The sequence below is a fragment of the Tupaia chinensis genome, unplaced genomic scaffold (genome assembly GCF_000334495.1).
Source record: "Tupaia chinensis unplaced genomic scaffold, TupChi_1.0 Scaffold000610_1, whole genome shotgun sequence".
NCBI lineage: Eukaryota > Metazoa > Chordata > Mammalia > Scandentia > Tupaiidae > Tupaia > Tupaia belangeri.
In genome coordinates, this window is record NW_006160129.1 from 20665 (window position 1) to 31155 (window position 10491).

Consider the following 10491-nt stretch of genomic DNA (forward strand, 5'->3'; position numbering starts at 1 on the left):
CCCATGTGGGAGGCCCGGGCCTCCAGCCCCAGCGCACACGGCAGGTACAGGCTAGGCAGGGGTTGCTGGGGTCCCGCCAGCTGGCTCCATCCGCCACTCTCCGGCTTTCAGCCTCCACCATGCACTCTGAGGAGGAAGGAATGCAGTGAACAGGTATGGCCCTTCCCGGGGCATCCTTCCTCCCTGGAGCTCACCCTGAGCACCACAGCAGTGAGGCACCACCCCATTCCACCAGCACCCCGACGGTGTTCAGTTCTTCAACCACTATCCAGAGCGCTCAGGAGATGGCAGGCTTTGCACAGCGCTCAGGATGTCTGTAGGGTCCTGGAAGTTCGTAGAACCAGAGCTGGAACCCTCCTCTGGGCTGGCTGGCAGCTCAACAATGAAATGCCCTACCAGTGGGGAGGGCTCCCTGAGTCCCCGGACAAGCCTGGGCCAGGCCTGGAGAATCCGGACAGCATTCCCAGACTCCGTATTTCCGACTCCATGGGTCTTTCTCCCACCCACAGACAGCCTCTCCATGTCTACCCATGCACGGAACCTGCCTCCCGGGGCAGACTCTGAGCTGTCCACTCTGCCCACCACTACCCTCCTGCCTCCTTCCTGGGCTCCTCCCTGAGCTGCAGGTCAAAGCTGGCACTCACCCCGGCACACCGGGCAGCAGCTCCCAGCAGGGATGTGGCTCTCCGACAGGGGACAGCTGAGCTCTGGACAGGTCCGGCGAGTGCAGAGCCATGTCAGATCCTGCCAGGGTGTGAACAACAGGTAGAGAACAGCGGCTCTCAAGGAGCTGGGGAGGGAGTAGGGTCCAGGAGAGATGTGATGTTCAGGACAAGTGGGCAAATGTCAGCTTAAGTGACGAGCTGCCCAGATCTGCTGCAGGAGACGTTTTAAGCACAGCCCACAGAGGATGGAGAGAAGGGTCTGAGGGTCTCCACATGGAACGGCTCACCTGGCACTGGCAGGTGTAGCAAGGGTCTGGCGGAGCCAGCTCGAACCCCCGAAGGCCCTCTGTGCAGTTACTCAGTGCCTCTGTGGAAACAAGAACCCAGCGTGGGGACTGAAAGGGGGAGTAGCCGTTGAAATCCTAGCCGTCCCAGTGACCCACTGTGGCCCAGACTCCTTGGATCTGAGGCATACTCCTATCCCCAGCATCCTGACTTCGGGGAGGGTAAATCCTCTGTTCTCAGTCAGCAAAGTTCGGACTTTTTTTTTTTTTTGAGAGATTTTTGCTATAGGGTACATGTGTTCACTGGAGAGACAGAGAGATACAGAGAGACAGAAAACGAGAATCACCCCCCAGTGGGATGGCCATGCCACAATCCCTTCTCCTTCATTCTCCTCTCAGGATTTTGGGCACGCATGCACATGCATTTGGCATGTGTTTCTTGAGCCGCTGGGTCTGGGACTTGAACTGCAGTTGACTACATGGAAGTCCAGAGATGTAACTATTATGCCATCTGCTGATTCCCAAAAGTTTGAACATTTTTTTTTTAGTTTGGACTTTTTAAAAAGCTTTTTTAGCTTTTTTTTTTTTTTCAATGTTTGTGGATGTGTGTGGTTGCCAGAAAGTGAGAAAGCACCCCCCCTATGAGGGATGGCTGCACCACAATCCCTTCTCCATTTCTCTTTAGGAATTTTGGGTACGCACATGTGCCCAGTGTGTTTTTAAGCTGCCAAGCCTGGGACTCAGACCATGAAGTCGGCCCTGTGGAGTCCGGTCACTTTAACCAACATATCACCAGCTGGGGCTAGTTTGGACTTTCTTCCCCCCCCCTTTTTTTCTCTAATTTTTGCTATAGGTTCTGCATACTCACTGGAGAGAGAGAGAGGGAAAGTGAGAAATCACTCCCAGGGTATGACCACACCACAATCCCTTCTCCATTCTTCTCTCAGCATTTAGGGTACACATACAAATATGCCCGGTGTGATTTTTTTTTTTTTGAGAGGTTTTTGCTATAGGGTGCGTGCGCTTGCCAGCCAGACAGAGAGAGACAGAGATAGAAAGTGAGAAATCACCCCCCAGGGGGATGGTCATGCCACAATCCCTTCTCCTCCATTCTCCTCTCGGGATCTTGGACACGCACGCACACGCGCCAGGCATGAATTCTAAGCCACCGGGTCTGGGATGTGAACCGCGGTCGACTACGTGGGAGTCCAGCGACATAGCCATTATGCTAACTTCTGGTTCCCCACTTGTTATTATTATTTTTTAATTTGACCAGAGAGAGACAGAGAGAGAGAAAGGGAAAGTGAGAAGGCAAGCCACCAGGTCCGGGCCTGAACCATGGTCGGCCATTTGGGAATCCATCTCCTTTAACCATCATGACACCTGCTGGCCCCAAATAAAAAAATTCTTAAAAAAAAAGAAAAAGATGTCTGCATATGCTCTGTAGAAAATTAAAATAATAAAAATGAATAAAGTTAAATAATTTTAAAGAGAGTGTGATTATTATAAAAAGTATGTTTTTTATATATGAGTATAACATTAATCTGTATAGCAAAGTTAGATTCTTTTTTTTTTTTTTTTTTTTTATTTTGAGTTTCCCTCTTTTTCTCTGTCTCTCTCTTTCTTTCTTTTTTTAAAATTTCTTTCATTTTATTTATTATTTTTTAATTTGATAAGAGAAGGAGAGAGAGAGAGGAAGAGGGAGAGAAAGAAAGTGAGAAAAGCAAGCTGCCAGGTTCAAGACTAGAACCGTGGTTGGCCATGTGGGAGTGCAGCGCTTAACCACTACGCCACTCAACAAATGTGAAGTGGTTCTCTTAGGTAAATCCTAAATATTAAATCCAGGAAACAGAAACCAGCTATCTTTCAGTATTTGTAATGGAAAAAATTGGGGTTGTTGGAAAAGTCATGATGTATTTTTCTATTTTTCTATGCAAAAATGAGTCATGACTTTGCTGATAACCTAGTATAATTGTTTCATTTTTTCCTGCGATCTTTGAGACAATTTGAGACAATTTGTTATTATGAACCAGGACCAAAAAAAAAAAAAGCTCTCCGCACCCCTTAGCTGGGCCACCAGAGGGTCTGATCCTCACATCACTTATAGCCCCCAAGGGGCCACCAGTCAGCACTAATGCCACCCTGCAGCACCACCTGCTGGGCAGGATGCTCCATAACTGCACCCAAATTCAGAAAGGCAAGGGAGCGTCCCTGCCAGCTCACCCACCAGGGCCTGGGTTTCCAGAACAGTCCCCTGGAACCAGGAAAGGCCTGGGGCCAGAGAGGAGTCAGGGTGGCTGGCTCTGCCAACCCCCCTCAGGGGACAGCAGCCCTGCCGTCACATCTCCACCCCCATGTCCCCAGACTCACCAGCACAGGTGGGACAGCAGTGCTGGGGCCCAGGGGCCAGGACCTGGCTGAGGGGACAGCCCACCAGGCTGGGACACTGCTGACGGTGACAGTGAAGGCTGGGAGGGCCCTCAGGCTGCAGCTACAAGAATGAAAGAGCGTGGGGTGGGGCCTAGGCCATTTAAGCCAGAGCTCACGTCCAATCCCTGGCCTACAGCCCCCTCCCTCCGTCTGTCTGCTGTGTCCTTGGGAATGTCTCCCTAAACTTGTCCCTCACTCCATGCCCTGGTCCCCAGAGATGGTGTCCCATCCTTTTCCCAGTCACTTGTGACCACTGACCCTCCTATACTCTCACGCCCTCCTCGTCCGCAGTCCTGCTGCTTCATCTCCTGACTTGTGACATCACTCACCTGCCATTATCTGTCAAACAGAATGTACCAAATGTCCCTTAACTGTGTCCTGGTGACTCCTGAACACCCCATCACACCTCTCCACGTCCGGCCCAGAGGGCCTGTCACTGCCTCGCATGGCAGGGCTCTGTGCCCAGGGTCTAAAGCTCCTGTCTCGGATCCCACAGGCCTGCAGGCACTGTGCAGCCTGGCTGGGCCCCGCCCTCACCCTCGCCCTCGCCCTACCTCACAGACACACACTTCACAGGGGTCAGCCCCAGGCTGGAATCTCTCCCCAGGTTCGTACTTCCGGCCCTTGTGCTCACAACCTTGGGGGTGGGGTTAGAGCAGAGAACAACCAGGGAGACAGGCTGGCAGTGATGCCCAGGAGTGGGGTTCTCCACCCTCTAGGTGCCACCAACCCCTCCCCACCCAGGTTCGGGGTATGCCCAAGAGCAGAGGCCACGTCTCCGGGAACAGCCAGTCTCTGCTGCCCTGTGCAGGCCCCTCCCTGCCTCCCCCCTCCCTGTCCTAGGCCTCCAGTACCAGAGCATCCAGGGCAGCAGTCACGGGGCCCCTGGCGGGGCTGGGCACAGGCGCTGACACACTGCACGCGGGCACAGGTGGCGACACCCTCATGACACACGCAGGAGGAGCAGGGGCTGTCGGGGGGCACCCAGCTACTGCCTTCGGGGTGCTCCTTCCCATGAGCCAGGCAGCCTGTGGTCCCAGGTGGGCAGGGTAAGCTCGGAGGCTGAGACTTACACGCCTGCCCCTGGCCCTACCCTGGCTGGCTAGAGGGCATGTGGGTGCCAGGAGGGTGACAGCAGGGAGGTGGCAGAAAGGTGGGCTGGGAGACACCTGTGTGTGGGAGGAGGAAGGCGCCAGGGCGGGGTCAGAGCCCCTGGGTTCTAACCCTGATCTGTGTCTGCTTGCCCTAGACCCAGCTCCAGACAGCAGGCCCTGTCCCTGCAGCCCAGCAGCGGCACGGCCCCTGGCATGCAGCAGGCGTGCGTGGAATAAATGCACATGGGTGAACGCACAGCCTCATCACCAGCCATGCGCCCAGCCTACCTCAGTCACTCCAAGCCTCAGCCTCTCCGTCTGTTAAACGGGGATTCATCTGTCCTGTCTACCTCACAGGGCAAGTGAGAGGCTGTGACGGTTCTGTGTAGGGGCGGGGGTATCAGGCAGCCTAAGAAAGCCGGTCAGCCCACATGCCATCTGCACCTGCCACTACATGGCTGAGTGACCACGGGCAAGTCACGTCACCTCTGTGTGCCTTCGTTTTCTCATCTGTAAAGTGGGAGTAACTGTAGAACTTACCGGATAAGAGGTTGCACCGATTAAACGAGACAATAGGTGCAAAGTGCTTAGCTCAGGGTAGAGCACATGATCTGTGCTACTAAATGTTGTTTATTATTATTATTATTAATGGAGTGTGGCTAAAAAGGGGGGCAGCTTTGAGGGAAATCCAACCAGCACCTGGAAGGGGGACAGACTGGGCAGGCCAAGGACAGGGAGAGGTAGGACGAGCGCAAAGTGAACGAAGGTGAGAGTCGGAGGACCAGAGGCGGGCAGCCAGGTGGGCAGGCATGAGGAGGGAAGGCTGGAGAAGAGGTGAGGGCGAGAGGCGGGGCAGATGGAAGGACACCAGGCCCTGGGGCTGAAGCTGGGAGCACCCCAGTGAGGGCAGCAGCTCCCCTGCTCTGGGACCTGGAGTGAGCAGAGCAGGGTAGGCATCGCAGACGCACACGGCAGACCTGGCCGGCCTGCAGGAGATCCGGGTCTGGGCCTGGTGACCAAGGCCCCTCCCTGCGGTACCCGACAGTGACACTGCTCACAGCTGCTGGCAGGCCCCTCCTGGTACTGCTGGCCACGAGGGGCCTATGGGCAACACCCTTCTGGGTGGGGGCCTGTGCCATGTTCCCCTGCCCTCCCTCAGGCCTGGCAGGAAGGGAAGGAACAGGGGTGAGAGAGAAACAGGGAGGGGCACAGGGCCAGGGATGCGGAAGGCAGCTCACTGCGGCAAACAGGGCAGAAGCAGGGTCCTGGGGAGGGATGGGGACAGAGAGCTGGGGGACACGGCTTCTTCCGGCAGCGTACGGAACCTCCCTGGAGGAGAGAGGTCACATTGCCACATCTGATCCACGTCACTCCACACCGGCAAACCAGGCTGCACACAGTCCCAGCGGGGTGCCTTGCTGAGCCTGCCAGACCCGGTCCCCTTCCTCTGGCCCAGCAGACCTGACCCAACCCTGTTTCATGAGATGTCACAGGCAGCGTGTACCCCTCACAACCTGAGTAGAGGAACCCGTCCCTTCCCAGTCAGAGAGGATGGGCAGGGATGCAAGGTTACCTGGTTCCAAGGGGGTTGCCTCACCTGGCAGGTGCAGAGGGAGCAGGCAGGGTCAAGGGGGTCAGGAAGGGTCTCTCCATGGGCAGCACGGACCCCATGGTAGAGGCATCCTGGCAGAGCGGGGGAGGCCGAGAGACCTTTAGTGGAGCCCTCCTCTGGCATGCACACGCGCCACACACGCACACCAGCATACACTGGCACCCTGCATACTTGGGGCTGCTACTGAAGCTTTGGGGAGTCGGAAAGGCAGAGGTGAGTGTGGCCTGAAGTGGCAGAGGAGGGGAGGTGGGAGGAGAGGCTACAGAAGGCATGAGATGTGGAGAAGCGCGTGAGTGAAGGGGTGGAGGCTGCGTTCCAGGCAGGAAGACGAAGAGGCAGAAGGGGCAGGGGGGGTGGGACTGCTGAGAAGCCCCGCCTGTGGGCAGAGGAGTTGGGGTGGGCACATGGGAGTGCAGGCAAGGTGGGCCAGGAGGGCAAGGGACCTGCCCCGGGTGACTGGTGACTCAGGACAGTGGGAGCCATTGCCCGATTCTGAGTGCAGCAATAGACTGTGAGAGTAGGAGATATGGAAGTCCAAGGGGCCTGTCTGGAGTGAGGTGACAGTGAGAACAGCGAGGGGGTGTGGGTAAGGTGTGCAAGGAGTCTGGGGAAGACCAGGTGTGAGCGTGTGTGTGCACGTGTCTAGCTCAGGGCAGGGCAGCCCGGAGGGGGAGTGGAGACAGGTGCAGCCCTACCTTCGCAGGCTGGGCAGCAGTGCCCAGCAGGGATGAGCGGGTGGCTGCAGCCCAGAGGCTCACAGGGCTGGCGGCTGCAGGTCACGAAGCCTCCCAGGCAAGTGCACAGGTTGCAGGGCTCTCGGGGATCCTGGAACTCCTGTTTGCTTAGGTAGGACTCCCCCAGGTACTCACAGCCTTCCAGAGAGAATGGAGAGAGGTGTGGTGGAGGGCAGACCGGGATGGGAGGAAAGCAGACATCCGGGCTGAGCTTGGACCATAAGGCCACGCCTCAAAGCCCTAGCACCTGGGGTGGGGGGTTTGATCCAGGCCTAGGTGATCCAGGAATCCCAGGGAAGTGGGGTCCAGACTGGTCAAAGGTCAAACTTCCTCCCCTTCAGCCTGAAAAAAACTCTTCCCTGTCCAACTACTGGAGTCTGTCCCGAGGGTGAGATGCTCAGCAGGCCACGGCCAGAAGCACAGCTTTTCCCAGTCCGAAGAGAGCTGAGCCCCCTGACTAACCATGGAGGGTGGGGTCCCATGGTGTGGCAGTCTGCCCTTGGCGCCTGACACTTGATGACTTCCCTTTAAAAAATTACCTTTATTTATTTTTTATTTATTTATTTTTTAAAGGGCAGCATGGGACAAACAGTTGGCATAATGGCTAAGTCGCTCAATTCTCATGTAGTTGATTGTGGTTCGAGTACTGGACCTGGTGGCTTAAACTCACATGGGGTGTGTGTGAGTGCATGCCCAAGATCCCGAGAGGAGAATCTCTCTGTCTCTCTCTTTCTGGCAAGCACACCCTCCCTACAGCAAAAACCTCTCAAAAAAAAAAAAGGGGGGGGGCACGCTACGGGCAACAAAGGGGGCGGGCAAGCAGACTGGACTCCCACATGGCTGACCATTATTTGAGTCCTGGACCTGGTGGCTTGCTTTCTCACTTTCTCTCTTTCTGTGTGTCTCTCTCTGGTCAAACTAAAAATAAATAAGTTAATTAAAATAAATTTAAAAAAATAATAAAGAGCAACTTGGGCTGGCCCCATAGTCTGGTAATTAAGGGAGCCAGATTTCACATGGCCCACCATGGTTCGAGTCCCACCCCTGGTGGCTTGAGAAACTTGCTAGGCATGTGTGCATGTGCACCCCAAATCCTGACAGGAAGGTGAAATGTAGTAATTGTGGAGTGATGCTGCCCCACTAGGGGGTACTTTCTCCTTCTCTTCCTCTCTCATTCTCTGCCTCACATTAAAAAAGAGAGAGAGGGGCTGGCAGTTGGCATGGTGGTTAGAGGCACTGGATTCCCACATAGCTGACCACGGTTCAAGTCCTAAACCTGGTGGCTTGCTTTCTCGCTTTCCCTTTCTGTGTGTGTGTGTGTCTCTCTCTGGTCAAGTTAAAAAATAATAGTAATAACAAATGGAATTAAATAAATAAATATTTTAAATAAATAAATAAATAAATAAGAGAGAGAGAGTGAGACCAGCAAATGGCATAATGGTTGCATCACTGGATTCTTACATAGTCATCTGTGGTTCAAGTCGCAGACCCTGTGGTTTAAAACTCACACTGGGTGCGTGTGTGTGCGTGCCCAAAATCCCGAGAGGAGAATTGAGAAGAGATTCCAGTGTGGCCATTCCCCGGGGGGTTGATTTCTGCTTTCTGTCTCTTTGTCTCTCCAGTGAGCATATGTGCCCTATTGCAAAAATCTCTCTTAAAAAAAAAGGTGGCTTGGGCTGGCCCCTTGGTCTGGTAACTGAGGGAAACAGATTTTTTTTTTTTGGGGGGAGAGGTTTTTTTCGCTATAGGGCGTGTGCACTCGCCAGACAGACAGAGAGAGACATAGAGACAGAAAGCAAGAAATCACCCCCCAGGGGAGATGGTTACGCCACAATTCCCTCTCCTCCATTCTCCTCTCGGGATCTTGGGCACGCACGCACACGCGCCCGGCGTGAGTTTTAAGCCACCTGGTCTGGGATGCGAACCGCAGTCGACTACGTGGGAGTCCAGCGACATAGCCATTACGCTAACTGCTGGTTCCCATTAAGGGAAACAGATTTCACATGGCCCACTGTGGTTTGAGTCCTACCCTAGTGGCTTAAGACACTCGCCAGGTATGTGTGGGTATGCACCCCAAATCCTGACAGGATGGTGAAATGGACTAATTGTGGAGTGGTGCTGCCCCATTAGGGGGTGCTTTCTCCCTCTCCCTCTTTCTCTGTCTCTGATCATCTCACATTAAAAAGAGAGAAAGCTGCTGGCTCTTGGGCTCCAAAACTTAGCAAAAGTATCTTACTAAAGTGTAACAATATTACATTTTTGGGACCAGCAGTTAGCATAATGGCTATGTTGCTGGTCTCCCACGTAGTCAACCGCAGTTCGCGTCCCGGACCCGGTGGCTTAAACTCACGCCGGGCGCGTGTGCGTGCGTGCCCAAGATCCGGAGAGGAGAATGGAGGAGAAGGGATTGCGGCATGGCCATCCCCCCTGGGGGGTGATTTCTCACTTTCTATCTCTCTGTCTCTGTCTGTCTGGCGAAGCGCCCTATAGCAAAAACCTCTCCAAAAAAAAAAAAAGTAACAATATTACATTTTTAATCATATTCATGTTTATGGTACTCTATTCCTGGCAAATCTAATTTCTCCATTTACAGCATGATAGAAAACTCCTTTTTAAATAAACATAACTGAGTTAATTTGAAGAAAAATGCTATAAAGTTACAGTTGGTAGAGGTTATGTAACAGAAATTGCTAAGATGATACAAATGTAGGGAAGACTAGGGAATTAGGTCTGCTTCAATTCTCTCACTCTCTTTTTTAAAACATGAGTTAAAATTAGGCCCAGAGAGGTTAGGTAACTTGCCCAAAGCCACACAGCAAGTAGCATCAGAAACAAGAGGAGATTCAGAGTTTAGTCCTCGGTTTTTTGTTTTTGTGTTTTGTTTTGTTTTTAATTTTGCTATAGGGTTCACACCCTAGCAAGAGACAGAGAACAGTGGGACCAGCAGTTGGCGTAATGACTACATCGCTGGACTCCTATGTAGTTGACTGTGGTTCGAGTCCTGCACCTGGTGGCTAAAACTTACGCCAGGTACGTGTGCATGTGTGCCCAAGATTCTGAGAGGAGAATGGAGGAGAAGGGATTGTGGCATGGCCATCCCCCCTGGGGGGTGATTTCTTAGGACCAGCAGGTGGTGTGGTAGTTAAAGCGCTGGACACTCCCACATGGCCAACCATGGTTTGAGTCCTGAGCCTGATGGCTTCCTTTCTCACTCTCTCTCTCTTTCTGTGTTTCTCTTTGGTCAAATTTTAAAAAATAAATGAATGAATAAATAAAATTAAAAATAAATAATTCTTTTTAAAGAGAGAGAGAGACAGAGAACATGAAAGAGAAGTAAAGTGAGAAATTATGCCCCTGGGGAGATGGTCAGCCAGCACTCCCTTCTCCTCCTGTTTCCCTCATTCTTCTCTGGGATTTTGGGCACACAAGCATACATAACCCGTGTGTTTTTCAAGCCACTGTCAGGGACTGGAACCCGCAGTTGGCCAGGGATCCGTCTGCCTTAACCACCAAACCCTGGCTTTTATCTTACTGTAGTAAGTAGCTCAGATCCAGCTGGGGCGCCAAGAGTGACGCTAGCCCAGGCCTCCCGCCCCCCACCCGCCCGCAGTCCTGCCCCCTGCCCCTCACCGTCGCAGGTCGGGCAGCAGCCGCTCCTGGCGGGGGAGGGGC

General features: G+C 53.5%; 1 protein-coding gene across 1 annotated transcript in view; it reads right to left on the reverse strand.

The window, feature by feature from the left end:
* Positions 1–10491, reverse strand: part of KCP (kielin cysteine rich BMP regulator) — a 32972-nt gene that overhangs the window by 5773 nt on the left and 16708 nt on the right. The window contains 12 exon segments of the mRNA XM_027775888.1: positions 38–126; positions 645–744; positions 953–1032; positions 3320–3440; positions 3934–4016; positions 4234–4412; positions 5372–5417; positions 5420–5459; positions 5512–5588; positions 5712–5802; positions 6071–6156; positions 6781–6957. Coding sequence (XP_027631689.1) covers positions 38–126; positions 645–744; positions 953–1032; positions 3320–3440; positions 3934–4016; positions 4234–4412; positions 5372–5417; positions 5420–5459; positions 5512–5588; positions 5712–5802; positions 6071–6156; positions 6781–6957 — 1169 coding nt within the window.